At 42.0% G+C, this 22,989-nt stretch overlaps 1 protein-coding gene across 1 annotated transcript in view; it reads left to right on the forward strand.

Annotated features, from left to right (window-relative positions):
* Positions 1 to 22,989, forward strand: part of MYBBP1A (MYB binding protein 1a) — an 84,578-nt gene that overhangs the window by 25,247 nt on the left and 36,342 nt on the right. Inside the window, exons 7-18 of the mRNA XM_040336707.1 lie at positions 2,819 to 2,986; positions 3,212 to 3,329; positions 3,782 to 4,071; positions 4,199 to 4,309; positions 4,489 to 4,614; positions 5,567 to 5,773; positions 8,276 to 8,390; positions 10,348 to 10,441; positions 18,502 to 18,653; positions 18,747 to 18,836; positions 21,034 to 21,189; positions 21,268 to 21,432. Of these exons, the coding sequence (XP_040192641.1) occupies positions 2,819 to 2,986; positions 3,212 to 3,329; positions 3,782 to 4,071; positions 4,199 to 4,309; positions 4,489 to 4,614; positions 5,567 to 5,773; positions 8,276 to 8,390; positions 10,348 to 10,441; positions 18,502 to 18,653; positions 18,747 to 18,836; positions 21,034 to 21,189; positions 21,268 to 21,432 (1,792 nt within the window). The remainder of the gene's footprint in view (positions 1 to 2,818; positions 2,987 to 3,211; positions 3,330 to 3,781; positions 4,072 to 4,198; positions 4,310 to 4,488; positions 4,615 to 5,566; positions 5,774 to 8,275; positions 8,391 to 10,347; positions 10,442 to 18,501; positions 18,654 to 18,746; positions 18,837 to 21,033; positions 21,190 to 21,267; positions 21,433 to 22,989) is intronic.

Below are 22,989 nucleotides of genomic sequence, written 5' to 3' on the forward strand. Positions count from 1 at the left end.
CAAAACTCCAAAAATGGACTGGACAAAATTGGTACCCCCAATTCAATATTTGGTAGGACGCCCCTTGGAAAAAAATAACTGAATTCAATCGCTTCCTGTAACCACCAATGAGATTCTTATACCTCTCTAGTGTAATTTTGGACCACTCTTCTTTCGCCAACGCCTTGAGGAGCGAACCTTCACTATGTGTGACTGTAGGGACTGTATTATGTTCTTTAACCACTTAAGCCCCGGACCTTTAGGCAGCTAAATGCCCAGGCCAGGATTTGCGATTCGGCACTGCGACGCTTTAACAGACAATTGCGCGGTCGTGCGACGTGGCTCCCAAACAAAATTGGCGTCCTTTTTTTCCCCCCACAAATAGAGCTTTCTTTTGGTGGCATTTGATCACCTCTGCGGTTTTTATTTTTAGCGCTATAAACAAAAATGGAGCAACAATTTTGAAAAAAAGCAATATTTTTTACTGTTTGCTATAATAAATATCCCCCAAAAACATATATAATTTTTTTTCCCTCAGTTTAGGCCGATACGTATTCTTCTACCTATTTTTGGTAAAACAAAAAATCCCTATAAGCGTTTATCGATTGGTTTGCGCAAAATTTATAGCGTTTACAAAATAGGGGATGGTTTTATAAATTTTTTTTTTTTTTACTACTAATGGCGGCGATCAGCGATTTTTTTTTTTTATTTTATTTTATTTTTTTTCCCCGTGACTGCGACATTATGGCAGACACTTCGGACAATTTTTACACATTTTTGGGACCATTGTCATTTTCACAGCAAAAAATGCATTTAAATTGCATTGTTTATTGTGAAAATGACAGTTGCAGTTTGGGAGTTAACCACAGGGGGCGCTGACCGAGTTAGGGTTCACCTAGTGTGTGTTTACAACTGTAGGGGGGTGTGGCTGTAGGTCTGATGTCATTGATTGAGTCTCCCTATAAAAGGGATCACTCGATCGATGCAGCCGCCGCCACAGTGAAGCACGGGGAAGCCGTGTTTACATACGACTCTCCCCGTTCTTCAGCTCCGGGGAGCGATCGCGAGGGGGCGGCTAGAAACGAATAGCCGCGTCCTCGTCCCGGATCGCTCCCCGCGGGTTTTCGACCGCCGCATGTAACCGGGGGGGGGGGGGGGTCCCGATCCGACCCGCGGAAAGGCGGGGACGTACATGTACGCCCATATGTCTGTACGTGCCATTCTGTGGACGTATATGTACATGCGGCGGGCGTTAACTGGTTAAGGCCCTCATTTATTTTTCTGAAAACAGTAGAATGATGGGCCTTAACAAAAAGCTGTACTTTTGTTTTGTCTGTCCACAGCACATATTCCCAAAATAATTTTGGCTTCCTCGGGTAACTTTTGGCAAACTCCAATCTTTTTTTTTTCCCTTTTTCCTTTTCCTATGTAACCAGTGGGATCCTCGTGGTTCTCCTACCATAGCGTACCTTTCCATTCAGATGGTGATGTATAGTGTGAGCCAACAGTTGTACCTTGAAGCTGTTTGTGGTTCTTTATTCACCAGCCGAACAACCCCTTGTTCCAATCTTAGACCAATTTTTCTTTCATTTATGTCCAGGGAGATTACAGTGCTATGGCTGGTAAACTTCTTGACAAAGTTGCCAACAGTGGACACAGGAACCTTTTTTAAAGCGGAGTTCTGTCAAAAAAAAAAAAAATATTAAAGTCAGCAGCTACAAATACTGCAGCTGCCGACGCTTAATATTAAGACACTTGCCTGTCTAGGGCGCCCATGATGTCGACACTCGAGGGCCGATCTCTCTCTCGGTTGCTGCCGCCACTATCTTCAGTTGGGGAATCTGGAAGTAAAGCCTTGCGGCTCTGTGCGTTCCATCTGGTCCATGCTGTCTTCTGGGACGAAGTAGGCGCTGGATGTGGCACAGGTCACCGCGATCACTGCGGTGATCTATGCCCGGGAGTGGGAGCAAATACCTGTATTAAACAAGTATTTGCTCCCTCCTCCTCCCTGAGAGAGGTGCCAAATGTGACACTGGAGGATTCCAAAAAGCGGAAGTTCCACTTTAAGATCTCTGGAGATGGACTTTTAACCTTGAGATTGTACATGCTTCCCCCCCCCCAAATCCTCAGACAATTCTTTGCTGCTCTTTCTCTTCATGTTTGGTGTAGCACATACAGACACAACAGAAAGGTTTTAGTAAATTTTTCACAACTTTTTTTGGTTGCGGTGTGATTTCTATATGTCACCACCTGTTAACAGATGCAGTTGAGTTTTTAATTACAAATTACTGGAGCATCAAACTTGAAATGCAGTTTTTTTTTTTTTTCTTTCAATTTTGAGAGTATGCCAATAATTTTGGAATGCGTCAGATTTGGCTTGACTTTTATCAAGCGTTTTTCTGCCAAAACGTTGCTGCTCCTAGAGGCACTGATGGCTTTTTGAACCTGCTAAGATTGTTTGCTTGGACAAAGGCTAACAAGCAGGGGAGTTTAGAGGCAGGGAAAAGATGTCCGATGCCCCTAGAAGCATTTGCAAAAGTATCCAAGTGTGCATGAGGCCTCTGGCTCCCCATAGAGAGGGAGAACCTGTGCCGTACCCTCACTGTTTTCAAGTTCTTTCATACACAAACCAGTGTTTCCAGACGGGATCATTGCTTTACAACCTCTGTGTCAGCTTTTTTTTTATGTTCATTAGAGAAAGTGTGACAATACCTAGTTTTGTTTAAAAAATGTAGAAATCTGCACACAAATTCTAGTTCAGAGATTCAGAGTCAACGTAAGAATTGGGTTTTATTTGTAATACAGATGAAAAATGCCTATTCTTTTCAATTTTGTCAAGGTTGTTGGATCTGTTAAAAATGGCTGCCAAGTCTGTGAAAAAGGATAGGTGTCTTCCAGCAGTAGCTTTGGACCTGGTGAAGATTTCTCTAAAGGAGCAGGCTTTTGAATTGTTTTGGAAAGAGGTTGTGGAGGATGGTCTGATGCAGGAACAGTTTGGACCATGCATGTAAGTGTTTATATTTCTTAAGCTTGATTTGCTTAGTGTTGCTGACCTTTTTTGACAAATGGACATCTTGCATTTACTTGCCTTGCAAGACCAAATGTATAACTCCAATAACTTAATATAGTGATATTTCTTGATGGTAACTGCATTAATTTTAAACACGCTGCTTGTTTTGGTTTGTCAGTTATTGTTTCATTTTTAAATCTTCTTCTTTTCTTTTTTTTTCAGTTACATGTGTTATAGACTCCTGGGTGCTTCTTTACCTCTACTAGATAAAAGCCAATTGCAGCTTGTTCTTAGAAGTGAAGTCATGGTACATTATGGAAATCACTGTGTCTCAACTCAGGTAAGGGCCTTTTGACAACTCTGGCTGACTTGAATTTTCTTTTTGTTTTCATTTTGTAGCATCATTACCCTTGTCTGAAGGATAGAAGACTGTCCATGTTTAATATTTTAGATATTGAATTATTTTACAAATGAACATGGGCCAAAGCTTTTAAGGAAGTAGGACACTTGGTAACACATAGTCAAACACCACTTTACTCCCTAATCAAAATACTGTGTTGCCTGCTTTAGTTGACTCTTAATTTTTGCACCCTCTGCGCTAGTGGCACAGATTCTAGTCTGCGATTGATGTTTGTTAAATAAACAAAGGTGGTCTTATTCTGCATGTCCAGGTAGCCAGTTTATGAAAATTTCATTTAGTCGGCTACAAATACGGTAATATTATGGTAGTTATAATATTTGCAGTCAAGTTGACATGTTTAATCCTTGTTGTACTATATTTGTTTTATATAGCCTATAGACCGGTTTAAGTTTGCCCCTGAGATGTACACCTATGTAGATGCCTTTTTGGAAAACTGTGAAGATTCAGAAAAGCAACTTAAAGTTCTTATCGGATTCTCATCGCTTACAAACCAAGGATACCCAGTGGTTCCCAGCACATGGAAAGTGGTTAGGCATTTAAAGCCATCTGCTTTGCAAAAATACATTGATTGGTTGAAAAACATGTTCCTTAGTCCAGATCTTGATTCCTGCCAAGATTTTAGTACCAGGCGTCAGAAGGAGAAACAGGAGCAAGAAATGACGTGAGTTAAGGATTGATATGTGTGTGCACATTGTGAAGCGGAACCAGCTGGTCACAATGATATATTTTTATATCGATGTATGGGAAACCTCACGACCATTAATTTGTCTTTTTTCATATATTTAAAGCGCTGACAATATGGTATTGCGCCTGAGAAAATGGATTGTTCCTCGCCTTACTAGTATCATCGACAATACCCAAGTAAAGCGAGATGAGGATCAAGTTATGGATATTGCGCGGTAAGATATTGGTTTGTTGCCACTACAAATGGCGAAGAATCTTCTCTTTTTTTTTTTTTTTTTTTTCTCTTCTTTGTGTTTTTCGTTCTATGTAATTTCCTGATGGTTGAACTGCAAGTTTAAATGTTTCATTGTACTAGGATCCTGCTAACAAAATTCCTTGTGCTTTAAATCCGTAGGTTTATTTTATTCCACGCATTTTTTCACGCAAAGAAATCTGTGTCTGACATTCCGGAAACGGAGATACATCCATCAGTACCCCTGAATGACCAAATACGTACACACATTGCTGAAGCATTTTTCAGGTTTATATTGAAACTTATTTTGGCTATTTGTATTCACTTGGGTTGCAACTCTTTTTCGAAATGTTCGCTGGGGGACACGGCAGACCTTTGGAGGGTACAGGTCATGCACTTACAAGTTTGGTCACAAAAGTGGAAGTTAATGCTATTTCTCTGCACAAACGGTGAGGGATAAGCTTGCATCTTGTTGTCCTTGGAGGTTGGAGACCTTTCTATATTCTTTTAGTCCAGTTTTCTCTCTTTTATATTGGACTGTGTTTGACCATCCCCAAAAAGTTTGCTGTATTCCTCCAGTTTATTCTTAGGGGGGAGGGTTTCTCAATGCCAACTAATTTTCTCTGGTGGGGACACAGATTCCACTCATATGTTGACATTTTCTGTAATTGCAAATTATTATTTTTCTTTTCATCTGTTTTACCACTTCTAGTTCTTTCTGTCTTTGCTGTAGATTATAACCCTTAAAGGGAGGAGCACTGCCTTTTCTCTATCTTCCTTTTATATTTGGTGTTTAAACTTGGAGGCAGAGCCTGTTCCAAAAATCTACTGGAATTTATTTATTTTTTTTATATATAGCGCAATTCATTTTTTCTTTATCTTTTACAAACCCACATTAAAGTGATATTAAAGCTTCAGATGTATTTACATTACAATAACAAACATGTCACACCTGCCTGCTCTGTGCCGTAGTTTTGCACAGAGCAGCCCCAATCCTCTTTTGGGCTACCCTACTGAGTAAGGGCACACCCAGTATGGTTAATCATTTTACTTTGTTCCTATGTTGGGTTAAGGCTGTAGTAACAATAGAATTGTACCGATTTTATTTCTCATCCTTATTATAATAAATGACCCAATTTAAAATTGTTTTTTTTGCCATTAATGGGTTGACAGAAATGTAAGTTGTATTCCAAGAAGGTAGAAAAAATAATTCTTGTGTCTGTCAATGATCGACTTTCAGCTTGCTGCTTAATCTGAACAACATGCCTGCCCTTGGAGAAAGTTCTGCAGATAACACTATAAAGGAGAGACATGTGGTTGGAGTTACAGCAGATGGGAGCCTTTGGATTAATTGCATGGTGCGCTATGCTAATTTGCTGCTGTCACGTGAGAAAGTTGTTAAAGCGGTTAAACCATTCAGCGAAGAGGAAAGGGAAGCTTGGGATCGGTAAGCTCTGTAACTGGTTCATTCTGTTATTTAAAGTATTGGTACTATTGAAGGGAAGAATAAAGAACAGGCTAGCTTATGTAATTTTCTTTTTACAAATGAGACTAGTTTTCATCCAAATTCATAACAATTTGGTATGTCTGCATTTTGTATTTTTTTTTTGTATTTCAAGAGTTTGGTTTTGCAAATGGTTTAGAAGAACGTGCTAAACTCATCTAAACTCTACATGGCATGATGATTGTAAGATATAAATGTAGACTGCAAATTTTATGGAATAAAAATTTCCAACTAGATATAGAACAGACTGTTGGTAAAATAAAACAAACTTTTTCGTCTGTACAATAAGCAGAATGTTGTTCAGGTTTTAAAGTAGAACTATAGGCAAAACTTTTCTATTTTTCTCCATTTTAGATGGAGCAAGGGAGTGTTCACCACAAATTAACCACTTTCCACCCACTCTATAGCCGAATGACGTCTACAGTGTGGGCTTCTAGTGTCGGGAGGGCGTCAATAGACCACCTCCCATGATCGCTCTGCTTGCGCTCTGGGATTGCCAAGTCCTTTGGACTGTGCTGATCACAGAACAGGTTAAAGGGCCGTTAACAGTGGGCCATTTACTACGTGACAGCTGATCATGGAAGTAACCAGAAGCCAATTATCTGCTTTCTTTTCCCTCCTCACGCTCAGCGTGAGGGGAAAAGATTAAAGCCAGTAACCGGCTTCTGTTACAGGGACGTGGGTCCCTGACTCAGTGCTTACCAGTGCCATCCATCAGTGCTGCCAATTAGTGCCTCATCGGTGCTGCCTCATTGCCACCTCATCAGCGCACATCGGTGAAGAAGAAAAAGCATCTGTTTGCAAAATGTTGAATAAAGTATGAATTAGGGCTGCAACTAATGATTATTTTCATAATCAATTAGTTGGTCGATTTATTGTTTCGATTAATCGGTTAATAACCTTACATTTTTTTTTTTGTGGCGATTTGCATTGTTTACATCTTTTGGGCCAATTTTTGGGCAGATTAAAAAGCACAAATTGCCGCAAAAATGCATTGCATGCTATTCTGCAGCTTCTCCATTGAAGTATATTGAACCCAAAAAAAAACGTTTTTGCTTTAAAAAAAATTAACTGTAGTGTGTTTCTGTAAAAAACGCCTGAAAACAGGTGTGACCCAGGCCTGAGATGTTTAGTAACGGGGTTAAAAAAAAGAACATTAGTACAAAAAGAGCAAATCATTACTGTAAGGGGTTAATTTTTTACTGCGTGAAAGTAATATTTACAGTAGCGATTTGCTCTATTTGTACTATAAAGGGCTAATTTTTATTTGTTAACCCCATTATGTTACTGGCCGATCGTCCATGAAAATGGTAATCGATTAATTTCATAATCGATTAGTTGTCTCGGCCCTAGTATAAATGTTTGGTCTTTAGCAAACATATTAAAAACCCAGTGGTGGTTAAATACCACCAAAGAAACCACAAAAACAAAAAAAAACTATTTTGTTTGGGTACAGTGTTCCTGACCGCACAATTGTCATTCAGTGCAACAGCACTGAAAACTGGCCTGGGCAGGAAGGACGTAGAAGTGCCCAGTAAGCAAGTGGTTAAGGGAATTGCTTAGGGACCCCCCATGTCATCAGTGCTAGTGTCCCTATTAGAAGATTTTACTTCTATTAGGCTGGGTTCACACTACGGTTTTCCCGTCCGTCAGCCGCATACGATTTCAGTATTGAAAACGTACGGGCCCGGACGGGAAAACGTATAGATAGAGAATGCATTGCAAATCGTATGCATCCGGGTGCGTACGATTTGCTGGCAAAACGTTTTTTAAACGTCCGCAAAACCGTGTTCAACCACGGTTTTGCGGTCGTTTTTAAAACAGTATGGCAAACGCATACGTTTTCCTTTAACATTAATGTTAATGGAAAACGCACATGTGTGCGGTTCCATACGTTCCCGTCCGTTTCAGCCGCATACGTTTTTTCATATAAATCGTATGCGGCTGACGGACGGGAAAACCGTAGTGTGAACCCAGCCTTACTGTTCTGGGGACAACCCAACATTTTGAATTTTACTTTCAATGATAAACAGGACAAAATAGAGAGGGTGAATCTTCCTAATGGGGGCCCAGAGAGCAATAAGACAAGCGTTCTAATCTCTCTGATGCACTCTATTCAGAACGTTTTTGTTTTCTTTTAGTTATGCTTAAAGTATTTTATTTATTTTTTTTTTGCTTTCGTTCTGGAAGAAAACATTGGAAATCATGCACTGTTAATTTTTAAAGACCGCCCGTGTAAATTTTGGAAGCTACCAATGTTTAGATGAGTGTACCTACATGTTTTCATAACACCGCAGACCTTTACTTTATTATTTTGTAAGAGAACATTTTTTTGTATTGTAAAACACCATATTGAACTGTTAGGTGACAAGATTGTACATTTTAAATATTAGTATTTTACATTATTTAGTAGATCCATCTTGTCGGATTTGTTTCTCTATGCAGAATGCTTCAATATGTAGAAGACCTGCAAAAGAAGCAAGCAACCAAGAAATCAAATAGCATGGAGCTATCGGCCTATCAACAGTTGTTGTTGCTAGTAGGAATTCATCTTTTTAAGGTAAAGTGTAATCTGCTAGAACATGCCATCTGAGAGGTACTGACTGTTTTCCTCACTACAAGCTTCACCATGTCTTAGAGGGTGGTGAAATAAAAACTCAGGCAGATGGTGTCGTTTGTTCTTTATCTGTTTGTTAGGTTTACTACCAGTGCTTTGCTTTTCTATCACAATCCAAAAACATACTGGTAGTTTAGTTACCGTAGCACTAGACCTAAATGATACTACGGTGTGTAATATATCTGTGTGTTTGAGTAGAATGGGTGCATTCATCTTCCCAATGAGATTTCCTGATGCCATTGCTGAAACCCTAAAAAAGTGCAAGTTTGACTGGTTGTAATGCTGATTATTTTCAATACATTATTTGGTCCTTGAACTAATGCTAGCACACAGACCTTGAGTAATGACTTGGTCCGTTACTCAGGAAGAGATCTGCATTGGCAAAATTCAAGTGGTTGAATATACCCAGTGACGTTTCTGGCCACAGGTGATAGAGATGAAACAAATCCTCCATAAGTTTATCTGCAGTCTTCTCTTCATCTGTTTTAAAGTCCAGAATCTATAAAGTTTGACTGAACTGTAAGAAAAAAGGGGGCGGAGAGCTGAAATTACTTTGCAGAGCTCAGTGATGAGACATGAACAGAGGGCTGTCGATAAGATGGATGTCCCTCTGCTGTTGCCTTCTTTTCTCTTTGGTGTCAGGAAAACTCGTTATTGTTAGTGATTCGTAGAGGAAAGCAGCAGCAGACAGAAATTACACTTAGGGGTTGAATTACTAAAATTGTAGAGTGCAAAATGTGGGCATGGTAGCCAATTGGGTTTTAAAGCGGTAGTAAACCGCACCAAAAAACAAAAAAAATGGGCATTACATACTAGCACATTATGACAGACTTGGGTGAAACAAAGCCCTCCAGCGGCGTGCTGTCATCACTGAAGGCACTTTTATCTTCACCCGGTCTTCTTTCTGGGTTCATGGGCTTCCAGGATATGAATGGAGGAGCCGGCGATGACGTCCCTCCCGCGGTAATGTAACCGGTTGCATATAAAGTAAATATCTCCTAAACGGTGCATGTTTAAGAGAAATTTATTGTACCTATAGGTAAGCTTTTATAGGCTTACCTAGAGGTAAACAATATACATGGGAGTTTACTCCCACTTAAACCTCGCCTTGTTTAATTAAAAAAAAAAAAACCTGGACGCTGATTAGTTTTTATTCAGAGCAGCACCAGATTTTACGCTGTCTTTGGAAATCAAACCCACAGTTTTCTTATAATAGAAATTGAGGATTTTTATTTTTAAGACTCATAATTGGGTGGATACAGCATCGGTGCCAGTCTAGGGTTGTGTGCGGATCCCTACCATACTGTCATGATCCTTCCCCAGCCTGGGCTCTGATGTCAGCGATAGCAGGCTTCAACCCACATCTACTGAAATGAGAATGAACTGCACTCCTGTGATCCACAGAAGTACAGCCAAACGAGTTTTGGCTGTACTTCAACTGAGACGAGTACACATTCTACAGTAGAGCTGCACAATTCTGGCTTAAAATGAGTATCACAATTTTTTTGCTTAGAATAAAGATCTCTATTCTCGCGGCATAACATCTTTCACGTTATACCACAAATTGGGCTAACGTTACTGCTTGTGAATGTCGCACGTTTCTCCATACTTTGAAGTACCTTACTTTTTTGAAGGCTGCAGTGGCAGATCAGGATGGCAAAGAAGTGGAGGGAAGTAAGCACTCACTCCTGTTTGCTTCCCCACTATAAAAATACAGCAAATATGAAACATAATAGGATAAGAGAAGCTCAGTTAAAACCATTTTATACAAGTGTTGCCCATTTAGATTTTGTTATTCAGATTTAACTGCCTCTGTTGAAAACTATTGTGGCGCCTATGTTTTACTCTTGTATACCATTAGTAGCTATAATCTCTTTTAATGACCATTTTTATTTTATAGACCCCAGAGGAGATTATGGAGCTGTTAAATGATATCCACAACTGTCTGGAAAAGGCCATGAACAAAAAAAAGAAGAAAAAAAAGCAAACTGAGGGTTTGTTCTGTGTTTTAATATGTTAGAATTCCAGATTTTTTTTTTTTCACATTTTCTTGATGGTGCTATTAGTTAAAGTGGTTGTTAAGCCACTCTCACTGCTTTTATTATCTGCTCAAGTGTGTGTGTGTGTGTGTGTGTGTGTGTGTGTGTGTGTGTGTGTGTGATTTATAAAAAACAAAAACAAGACTATACTTCAAAGCACCAGTCAGTGCTCACGTGACTGGCTGCATCTCTTCTCTCCCCGTATGACAGCTAGAGTGGGGGGTGGGACCAAGATTCCCCCGCTGATGTCAGTCGGGAGGAGGAGAGAGCTGGCCGGTCACGTGCGTGCCGATCGGCTCTCTGAAATGAGGTATCTGTTTGTTTTTTATAGAGAACACACACACACACACCATTTAGAGACAGAGGGGATAGTATGAAAATGTACATGTTATTTCAGCAGCAGGGGTGGGCAGTAAACTGACCACGGTGTCACGGTTCATCATGGCTGCTGAGCCCTGGTCAGTTAACAGAGGAGAGGGTAGAAACTGGCAGAATCGAACAGGTTTTTTAGAGTATACAGGGGGCCGAATTACACAGCACAAGCACTGTGCTGTATAACATGCTTTAGGGACAGGATCTTTGTTACTCCAAAAAATTGGAGCACTTGGTTCTGCTAAACAGAAAGTAGGTTAAATTGCATTATTAGTCTTGAGGCAGAACGGCAGGCAAAAAGCTAAACACATTGTATGTGGAGTGTTGTACTTGCCAAAGAATTAATTCTGTTCAACATGTCTTATGATTCTCATATCCCTGGTCATGCTGCATATCTGGATAGCAAGGTGTCAGTTTTTAGACATTTTAGTGATTTTTGGACCTCTGGAGCTAAAAGTTTGGGGTTTTTAGCTTCAGGCTTTAAACATGGCTGTCAGACTATCCACGTAGTAGTGGCTTCTTCACCTGTCCTACAGCTATTTAAAAAGCTCCTTTCTGTAGTTTAAGAGTGACCAAAAGTAAAGATGGCATTTGCAGACCTCTTTATTGAAATGTGATTACATGTTCTCTGAAGTTTTACCCCATTGATTTGATGGTTTACAGATAGTTAGTCTTCCTTTATTTTAAATGTTATGCCCCTATCGCCCACATCATGGATCAAGTTCTTTCCTGTTGTCACTTTTTTCAATCACATGTTGACACACAAGAACTAATATAGCACAGTATAAGTACAATTGTAAAACCTTTCTAATTGTGGGCTATCCTATACGTATGTAACGATGCAATGAAAGGCCGAAATAGTGTTTTGTGATTTGGTGTGGTGTCTAGTTGTATGTTCATGCACGTGCTTTAATCACCTGTGTTCACGTAAGTAAATTTTATTGTATGGTGGTTGTGCATTGTACAAGATGGTAATCACACTCTTACAGTGGGGATCAAAAATTTGGGCACCCCGGGTAAAAATTTGTATTAATGTGCATAACGAAGCCAAGGAAAGATGGAAAAATCTCCAAAAGGCATCACATTTCAGATTAGACATTTTTATAATATGTAAAATCATTTACACTTTCAAAATGACAGAAAACAAAAAAATGGCGTCTGCAAAAGTTTGGGCACCCTGCAGAATTTATAGCATGCACTGCCCCCTTTGCAAAGCTGAGACCTGCCAGTGTCATGGATTGTTCTCAATCATCGTCTGGGAAGACCAGGTGATGTCAATCTCAAAGGCTTTAAATGCCCCGACTCATCTGACCTTGCCCCAACAATCAGCACCATGGGTTCTTCTAAGCAGTTGTCTAGAAAACAAACTAAAAATAGTTGGCGCTCACAAAGCTGGAGAAGGCTATAAGAAGATAGCAAAGCATTTTCAGATGTCAATATCCTCTGTTCGGAATGTAATTAGGAAATGTCAGTCATCGGGAACAGTGGAAGTTAAAGCAAGATCTGGAAGACCAAGACAAATCACAGACAGAACAGCTTGCAGGATTGTGAGAAAAGCAATTCAAAACCCACGTTTGACTGTTCGATCCCTCCTGAAAGATCTGGCAGACACTGGAGTTGTGGTACACTATTCCACTATAAAGAGATACTTGTACAAATATGGTCTTCATGGAAGAGTCATCAGAAGAAAACCTCTTCTACGTCCTCACCACAAAAATCAGTGTTTGAACTTTGCAAATGAACATATAGACAAGCCTGATGCATTTTGGAAACAAGTTCTGTGGACCGATGAGGTTAAAATAGAACTTTTTGGCCGGAATGAGCAAAGGTACGTTTGGAGAAAAAAGCGCACAGAATTTAATGAAAAGAACCTCTGTCCAACTGTTAAGCATGGGGGTGGATCAATCCTGCTTTGGGGTTGTATTGCAGCCAGTGGCACAGGGAACATTTCACGAGTAAAAGGAAAAATGGATTCAATAAAATTCCAGCAAATTTTGGATGGTAACTTGATGCCATCTGTGAAAAAGCTGAAGTTAGAGGATGGCTTCTACAAATGGATAATGATCCTAAACACACCTCAAAATCCACAGGGGATTACATCAAGAGGCGTAAACTGAAGGTTTTGCCATGGCTTTCACAATCTCCTGACCTCAACATTGGATAGACCTTAAAAGAGCAGTGCGTGACAGACAGCCCAGAAATCTCAAAGAACTGGAAGACTTTTGTAAGGAAGAATGGGCAAAGATACCTCAAACAAGAATTGAAAGACTCTTGGCTGGCTACAAAAAGCGTTTACAAGCTGTGATACTTGCCAAAGGGGGCAGAACAAGATATTAACTCTGCAGGGTGCCCAAATCTTTGCAGATGCCTTTTTTTTCCCTGTAATTTTGAAAGTGTAAATGATGGAAATAAAATCTAACTTTCTCTTCCGTTCATGGACGGACACAGCAGCATTGACCTGGGGGTTATATATCCTTCCTTTCAGAAGAGACGGCAGAAAAAAAACAGCACTTCAAGTGTTAAAACACTTCTCTCAGTACAGCACCTCCCAGGGCATGGGTCCCCCGGGTACATCCCACTCTCTGCCTCATGCAGCTCCAGTTTTTTTCTGCCTAGCGTTGGAAGACATGGCCCTTCTGGAGCCCATGTGCTCTGGAGATTTTTTGCATTTTTTTTTGCTTTTATTTGATTTTTTTCCTGCATGTTTGGATCCTGGGATCTACAATCAACTGCCGACTGGGTGACAGGCTAGATCTTGATCCTTGTAGTACCCCCCCCCATGTTCGGCCATCGAGCGTGTGCCAGCCTTTAGCTACGCGCTGGGCCGTCCACGACATGCCCAGTTGCTCCAGGGGTGGCCGGTGAGCTATATGCTACAGGGCACACATATGACCGGTCTCTATGGATTTGTCACAGTGTGCTGGGCCGACAGCCATGCCGTATCTACCTGCGGACGTTGGGTCTGTCTGGAATGCCGACAGCCGGTGGTCGCAGGATGGGTAAGTAGTATCCCCTTGCCAGGGTGGTTTGGCTGGTGCATTCCTGGGGAGGTCCTGCTTTCCTCTCTCCCTTCCTCTCCCTCCTTCCCCGTTCTGGGTGGCGGCTGTGAGGTGGGGGGTCCACCTGAGGGGGGCTCCGTTACTGCCCGGGGGCTGTGCTGCTGTGAGGTGCTATTTTTTATTACATTTCTGGTGCTGTGTGTGCTTGACTGTGTTCTGCTGCGTGTTACTGGGGTTTTAAAACACGTGTATGGCTGCCATTTTACCGGGGTTGCGGTTCTATGCATCGGTGGCCATTTTCTTGTAGCCCACATGCTGTTTTTCTGCATGTCGGTGGCCACCTTGGACAAGTTTTTGGCCTCTAGTGCCTGAAATAACGGCGCCAAAGCCCGCAGAATACTTCCTGAGGGACGGCACAGCACGGACAGTGCTCTCAGCTCTTCAGCAGCACTACACTCTGGTCGGGTTTGTGAGTCTCCTGGGGGGTCCCCTGCTCTCTGTTGCGGCCGGGAGGGTGGCCTGTGGGTCCTGCCTTGCAGTACTAGGGTGGCATATATAGGTGGGTCAGCACGGAGTCTGAACCGGAGGCTTCTAGCCCAACCATGCCAGAGTTAACCCTTAGTGCTCCTGCGACCTCGGTGGATGCTATGGCGGCAGTCCTTGAGGCATTTGTTGCCAGGATTGAAGCGGCCAGAAGGGGAGAAAGAAGTGCCTCCTCCCTGCTTCTGGGGATGTCTGACATGGAATCAGGCCCTGCTTTTGCATCTGGCCCTGGTACCGTTATGTCAGATGATGCAGGCTTAGCCCACACGGACAGGGAGGATGACTCTGCTTCAGTGTCAGCGCATGATAAGGAATTTGTTGGAGCTCTTATCACTGAGTTGCGGGATACCTTTTGGGTTCCGCAAGCCACCCCGCACCGCAAAAGTGTTTCCTTGTGCTCCATATCTGGACAAATTGTTGTACAAGGAATGGGATCGGCTGCAGAAAGTTTTTGCTGTTCCAAAATACTTTGCGGTCCGTTATCCCTTTGAGGGGGACTTGGGACGTTGGGTTTGCGAAGTAGTTTCCTTTGGGTACAAGATGGAGTTCCTCTCTTGCCCACCAAACAGATTTTTTCCCTCCAACCTCTGGCTTCCTCCGGGTCGCCGGAAGGATCTGTCAGGAGCGGTCCAGGATCTGCTGGTCAGGGGGGTGGTTGTACCGGTTCCCTCAACGGAACGGTTTCAGGAGTTTTACTCCAATCTGTTTGTACTCCCCAAGAAGGAAGTGGTCTGTCCAATCCTGGACCTCAAGGCCCTCAATTGTTTTGTCAAAGTGCAAAAATTCAGGATGGAGTCGATTCGCTCAGTTGTAGCAGTGTCCCCTGGCGTCTACCCCTGAGAGAAGATCTTCTGTCGCAGGGTCCGATCTTTCACCCTGCTTTACAGTCGCTGGCTTTAACGGTGTGGCTGTTGGAAGCCAGGTGCTGAAGGATCGAGGCCTGTCGGGCTCGGTGGTCTCTACCATGTTACGAGAACGGAAGTCTACTTCCCAAAAAATTTACCATCGTACGTGGAAGGCCTACATCGCTATGTGTGAAGAGATAAAATGGCACCCCGTACATACGTGATGTCCCGGATTCTGCTGTTATTACAGCGTGGAGTGGATCAGGCTCTCGCCTCAAGTACGGTTAAGAGTCAGATTTCGGCTCTAGCTGTCTACTTTCAGCAACCCTTGGCGGCGCACTCCCTGGTGCGTACGTTTGTGCAGGGGGTTCGGCATGTGGCCCCTCCTGTGCGCCCTCCACTGCCTCCATGGGACTTGAATTTAGTCCTTTCGGTGCTTCAAGAAGCTCCGTTTGAGGACATTCGGAAGATTCCTTTGTTGACTCTGTCCCAGAAGGTGGTTTTTCTGGTGGCAATTATCTCGGTCAGACGAGTATCTGAACTGGCGGCCTTGTCCTGCAAGGCTCCTTACTTGGTCATCCATAAGGATAAGGTGGTGCTGCGGCCACAGCCGTCATTCCTTCCAAAGGTTGCTTCGGCTTTTCACATTAATAGGACATTGTTTTGCCATCCTTGTGTCCTCGGCCAAAAAACCGGAAGGAGGCCACTTTACATTCCTTGGACGTGGTTCGGGCCCTACGGGTGTACTTGTCTGCTACGGCTCCATTTCGGAAGTCTGACTCACTGTTCGTGTCGGTGACTGGTCCTAAGAAGGGTCTGGCGGTCTCGTCGGCCACCATTTCTAGGTGGATCAGACAGGTCGTGCTCCAGGCCTATGCCCTAATGGGACGGGCGCCTCCCTTTCAGGTTACGTCGCATTCAACCTGGGCGATTGGTGCCTCTTGGGCTTTCCGCCATCAAGCGTCTGTTTTACAGGTGTGTAAGGCAGCGACCTGGTCGTCAATCCACACTTTTCTAAATTTTACAAGGTGGATGTGAGTGCATCTTTGGATGCCTCCTTTGGCCGCAAGGTTTTACAGGCGGCAGTCTAAGGTTGAAGTTCCTCCGTTGAGGAACTCTGGTTTGTTTGGGGTGAAGCTTGGTTTGCTGTGTTTTTTTCCCCCACCCCTCGAAAAAAAATTAAACTGCTTGGGGACGTCCCTAAGGTCAATGCTGCTGTGTCTGTCCATGAATGGAAGAGAAAATAGGATTTTTGTACTCACCGTAAAATCCATTTCTCTGAGTTCATAGACGGACACAGCACCCACCCCTCCTTTTTGTTTGTACTGCTTGTTTACGAACTGCAGCTGCATGAGGCAGAGAGTGGGATGTACCCGGGGGACCCGCCCCCTGAGAGGTGCTGTACTGAGAAGTGTTTTTTTCTGCCTAGTCTCTCCTGAAAGGAAGGATGTAAAACCCTAAGGTCCATGCTGCTGTGTCCGTCCATGAACTCAGAGCAATGGATTTTACGGTGAGTACAAAAATCCCATTTTTTTTTTTTTTTTTTTTTTTACATATAAGAATGTCTAATCTGTAATTTGATGCCTTTTGGAGATTTTTCCATCTTTCCTTGGCTTCGTAATGCACATTAATACAAATTTTTACTGGGGTTCCCAAACTTTCGATCCCCACTGTATATTTTGTATAGTTCACGAGTACCATGGGATTATTTAACCACTTCCCGCCCGGCCTATGGCCGATTTACGTCCGGGAAGTGGTTATGAAATCCTGACAGGACGTTCTAGAACGTCCTGCAGGATTTCATGCCGCGCGCGCCCGTGGGGGCGCGCATCGCGGCGATCGGTGATGCGGGGTGTCAGTCTGACACCCTGCATCTCCGATCTCGGTAAAGAGCCTCCGGCGGAGACTCTTTACCACGTGATCAGCCGTGTCCAACCACGGCTGATCACGATGTAAACAGGAAGAGCCGTCGATGGCTCTTCCTCACTCGCGTCTGACAGACGCGAGTAGAGGATAGCCGATCGGCGGCTCTCCTGACAGGGGGGGTTAGCGCTGATTGTTTATCAGCGCAGCCCCCCCTCGGATCGCCACACTGGACCACCAGGGATGCCCACCCTGGAGCACCAGGGTGGGCAAAAAAAAAAAAATGACAGGAAAAAAAAAAAAAAAAAAATGACAGAAAAATTAAAAAAAAAAAAGCATAAAGAAAAAAAAAAGATGCCAGTCAGTGCCCACAAATGGGCACTGACTGGCAACCTGGCTAAAATCAGTGCTGCCACCCCAGTGTCCATCAGCGCCACCCCAGTGTCCATCAGTGCCACCCCACAGTGCCCATCCATGCCCAGTGCCCACCTATCAGTTCCCATCTGTGCCACCCATAAGTATCCATCAGTGCCGCCCATGAGTGCCCATCTGTGCCGCCTATGAGTGCCCAGTGCCGCCCATGAGTGCCCATCTGTGCCGCCCATGAGTGCCCAGTGCCGCCTATGTGTGCCCATCAGTGCCGCCTATGTGTGCCCATCAGTGCCGCCTATGTGTGCCCATCAGTGCCGCCTATGTGTGCCCATCAGTGCCGCCTATGTGTGCCCATCAGTGCCGCCTATGTGTGCCCATCAGTGTCGCATACCAGCGCCGCCAATCAGTGCCACCTCATCTGTGCCCGTCAGTACTACCTCATCGATGTCCATCAGTGCCATCTCATCGGTGCCCATTAGTGCCGCCATATCAGTGCCCGTAATTGAAAGAGAAAACTTATTTACAAAAAAATTAACAGAAAAAAATAAAAACGTAATTTTTTTTCCAAATTTTCAGCCTTTTTTTAGTTGTTGCGCAAAAAAAAAAAATCGCAGAGGTGATCGAATACCACCAAAAGAAAGCTCTATTTGTGGGGAAAAAAGGACGCCAATTTTGTTTGGGTACAGTGTAGCATGACCGCGCAATTGCCATTCAAAGTGCGACAGTGCTGAAAGCTGAAAATTGGCTTGGGCGGGAAGCTGCGTAAGTACCTGGTATGGAAGTGGTTAATGACCATTATTCCTACTGCGTCACAGACAAAAAAAAAATATTTATTTGGTAAGACATTCTTGATGGACTTCAAAATGATACAATGATGTGATTTGACATTTAATTTGTTGTCTTTTTGTATTGTCACATTAATTACAATACTCCCATGGTAGATAAGTATAGCTATTGACATAGACCCTTTTTTTTAAAGAAAAATGTCTGTTCAAACATTTTGTCATTTTTATATTCATAGATTCAGAAGAACCAGAGTGGGTAGAAGTGATGGTGGAAATTCTTCTGTCACTCTTCTCTCAACCCAGCAAGCTTTTCCGCATGGTGGCAAGAAACGTGTTCAAGATGATTTGCCCATTCATTACCAAGAATGCTTTACAGCTGATTCTAAATGTAAGTTTATATAAGCATTAAAGTTAATGAAGCATTTTATTAAGAATTGTAATTGTGTGAATCCTAATGAGCTAGACAACATTTTTATTGCAGGTTTTAGACCCTGAAGAAGAGCAGAATGAGGAAAGTGCTGTTGTTGTTACAGATGAAAAGGGTCAGAAAATGCAGGCTTCTGGGGACGAGGTGACTTTTCAATTTTACAGAAAATGGCTAATTCTATTAAACTGTTACTGGTATCGCAAATACTGATCATATCTGTTGCCTTTCTGTTTATATATATATATATATATATATATATATATATATATATATATATATATATATATATATATATATATATATATATATATATATATGCTAGGTGTAGATTAATGGTGAAAGTATGTTTTTTAGGATCACGTTGTTTTTACTGAAGAGACTTGTAGCTACTGTAGGAAGCTCTGAATTTCACTATAATTTTCTTCTTGTTAAATCCCTGTTGAGATAAGATGGCAGCCAGTTAAAGGGAGTGCATTATTTTCAGTGGGGCAGCTGACTCAGACTTGTGAGAAGATGTGGTATTGCCCAGCCATTTTGTAGCAGTGAAAACTGGGAAGCCTACATGAGTGATGAGCAAAGGTGCCTAATCCTGTACATATGTAATTTAAAATTACTTACAGAAATGCATTTTAAAAACTCGAATAAGAGATATTTATTTTATGTATACTGAAGACTATATATTTAGTCACAATTCAACAAAATTGTGAATGTTTAAAACATTTTTTCATTTTATGCAACTAACTAATGGTATATACTTGTGTACTGAATAAAGTATTAACCATTATCCCATGCTTGAGTGGGATTGTCATAAATAATAATTTATTTTCTTACTTTTCTGGTCCATATGGGATAAAGTACATGTAGTTCTTCCTAAATCTAGCTATGAGGTCTGACCTGCCCCCCCTCTCCTCTTGCCATAATCCAACAACAGCTAGAAATAAGATGGACGCTGTGTAGCAGCAGCTTATTTCAGCTCTAAGAACTTTCATCAGACAAGCAACTGCAAGAAGTTCGTAGGGGGTGGGGGCATATCGGTCTCCAATTCTCTTTCTGTTGCTTGTTTCAGAAAATTGCTGAGAGTTGAGACAAGCTGCCATTATGTGTTGTCAGTCTCCTTCCTAGCTGTTGTTGAATTGCCAAAAGCAGGGGGGGGGGGGGGGTAGATTAGACACCTCATAGCTATGATTAGGAAGCACCTAGCAACATAGCAGGTAGAATTGTAAATGGCAATACATCTACTCAGTTGAGAGGAAGAAACTGTACTTGGTGTTGCTTCCCTCAGATGGTGGTTTTCAGATGGGATTCCTTTTTGTTTGCTGTTTTTCTCATATTTGCTAGTGAGTTAGTCTGAAACACAGCCTGTTTTAAAAAGATACATTGTATTATAGAAGGCAGTCACCCAAAGCTGTATTTAAAGCTGGACAACTGGTGGACAGAAGCCTGTCGACACAGCTCCTTGACCTGCCAAAACGCCATGCAGGAGCTGCTTACTGACATCTTGACCTGGCTTCAGTACTTTTAGTTACTTAAAGTGGAATTCCAGGCTCTAGATAACAAAGCTCAAAACTGCTCCCACCCCCCTTCTGACGCCTATTGTAACTACCCTGTAGATGGGAGATGTTTATGCTTGCCTAATCTTAATGCACGCTCTAGTGTCTGATCTCACCAGTGGATGGCTTCAGGGGAGAGCAGACCTTGCGACAACAGGCTTACTATGGAACATCAGTTGTCCGATGTCCCTACTCTCCCCTAAAACTGCTGCTGTTGAGTCAATCTCGTTACCAGAGTTCCTTGAGAATAGGTATGTAGGAGCATCTTCCTTTAACAGGGTAGTTAGTATAGGTGTTGTAAGAGGGGGCAGGAGCTATTTAAGGCTCAGTTTTCAGTTTCAGCTTTCAATTTTTTTAGTATATCTGAACAAGTCCCATATATCAACAGCAGCTTAAGTAGTACATGTTGGGGATCTACAAGTAGGTAACTTATTCCAAGTCTATAAGATAAGGTATAGGGGCAATTGTCATGTAGAGATGTATGTAAACTATCAAGTATCCAAGATTTGGCTGGAAATGTTGCTTTATGCAACCAAGTAGGTATTTTATTACCTGGTCAGGATGCAGGCAATATTACGTTTTTGTACTTGCGCTTTGTGTAATCCAAGAATGCATGATGTCACTTAGTAAAAAAAATGCATGATGTCCATCAATGACACCTTTTTGCTTTGAAATTTTACTCTTATTTTGCTCTTCTCTTGGGCCATTTTTCAATAGGAATTGAAAATAAGTAAGGGTCTTTACATTAAAATATGATAACTGATTGCTTAATGTCCATTGTTGGCCATAAGGATGATGATGAGAGCACTTCTGATGAGGACAGTGCCATGGAGGATGATCAAGAAGAAGACAAAGAAAGTGAAGATGAAGAGGAGTTACCTGAAGAAGATGTAAATGAGGTTTTTCGAAAACAACTAATGGATGCTCTGCATGCAGGCAAAGCTGTGGTAAGCTAACAGTGGGTGGTAGGGTTAAAATAATGAACACAGTTGGTGACAAATAATAAGTTCTTATTTTTGATATAGGATGGTGACAACAGTGATGATGAGCTGGACGATGAGACCATGATGGCTCTTGATGAAAATCTCTCTGCTTTGTTTGCTGAGCAGAAGAAACGCATTCAGGCAAAGAAGGACCAGAAAGCCAAAATCCGTCATGAGAAAATTTTAAGGAGGGATTTTAAGACCAAGGTGCTAAAGGAGTTCCTTTGCTGTAAACTAATGATTTTATCAAACCGCTTCTGACTGAGGTGGAAAATAAGTTGCAAGTAATAAGTGGACACTCTCTCCTTTTCATTCGGCACAATCTCTCCACCCCCCACTAGTTGTAGAAGTGCAGTCGCAGCAACACAATTGCATACTGTTCATGATACTTGGGGTAGATCATCCAAAATATTTTCTTGACAAATTAACACTTAATGAAAAAAAATAAAAAATCAGATAGTACAATCATCCTTATGAAAAGAGGGGGGGGTGTAATGGCGCTTACCAGTTAAAATACGCAAATGATTAATATATGCACAATAACATAAATGTGTTTCACTCCTTATTCCTTGAAACCCTCCAAGCATCAATATCAATGAGAAGGATGAAATATCGTGAGAATAATGAAAATCCAAAATTATATGATTGACTAAAAGGTTTCGGTCATCAGATATTTTTCTAAAATTAATTTCCAAAAAACATAATATGTGAGAAAATATATGAATCCCTCAGTGGATAAAATATCAAACATCCAGTGCAAAAAATTCCAATAATAAATAAATATGAAAAAATATGCAATATGGATATATATAAATCAATATAAAACTGTAAACAAAAGTTTATGTGCAGTCCCATGCTTAAAAATATGTAAATAGTGTTTAATCAAAATATCCGTGCTTCAATAATTCAACAGTGTGTAGTGCTTCAAAACCAATAATCCAAATAATAGTGTTTCCAAAGTGCAAATGTGCTTCCAAAGTAGCTGTGCAGAACAAACACCAGTGTATGGTAGTACAAGACTCTCGCCTTGGGAAAGGCTATAATGAGCCTATAATGATTGCTGAATAATGGCAAAGCCCAGCAGATATCCCTGCAGATCAGTGTTTCCAGGACAGCCTTCTCTCCAAAATCCCAGCTGCAGGTCTCCCAGGTTCTAGCCAGAACGCTCCCAGCATGGATGGCACTAAATAAAACACATAAGGAGTCCCCATAGTGTAGTATGCAATCATAAGGGTTTTTTAATAAAGGTAATGCACTCACATTTAAAACGGCTAACATTAAGCATAAAGCCGCATGTAGCTAGCAGGCGTGTGTCTCTGAGGTATCCCCGTTCTCGGCCGTGAACGGAGATGACGTCACCGACGGCTCTCCTGAATCTTGACGCGTTGCGTGGCAGCCCGACGCCACTTAATCATAAGATGATACCTCAGGGACATATTTTATTTATAATATTAGTTTTTAGTGCCCTTGGTTAGACGGGTTTTGCGCATTAGTTCCCCCCCCTTACACAATCATCCTTAACTTAATTTTAAAACGCACAGATACTACTTTTGCATCCAATGTAGCAGAAAGCTGTGAAAATGTAGTTTCAATTGTTTTATTCAGATGGCAGCAAAGCTTGTGCCAGTGTAAGCAACCAGTATATTTTAGAATGTGAATGCTACTCTAAGGCCCCTTTCACAACGAGGAGTTTTTCAGGCGGTTTAGTGCTAAAAATAGTGCCAAAATACCGCCTGAAAAACTCCTGCCCCAGCATTCTCAATG

Source organism: Rana temporaria, chromosome 2 (assembly GCF_905171775.1).
Source record: "Rana temporaria chromosome 2, aRanTem1.1, whole genome shotgun sequence".
NCBI lineage: Eukaryota > Metazoa > Chordata > Amphibia > Anura > Ranidae > Rana > Rana temporaria.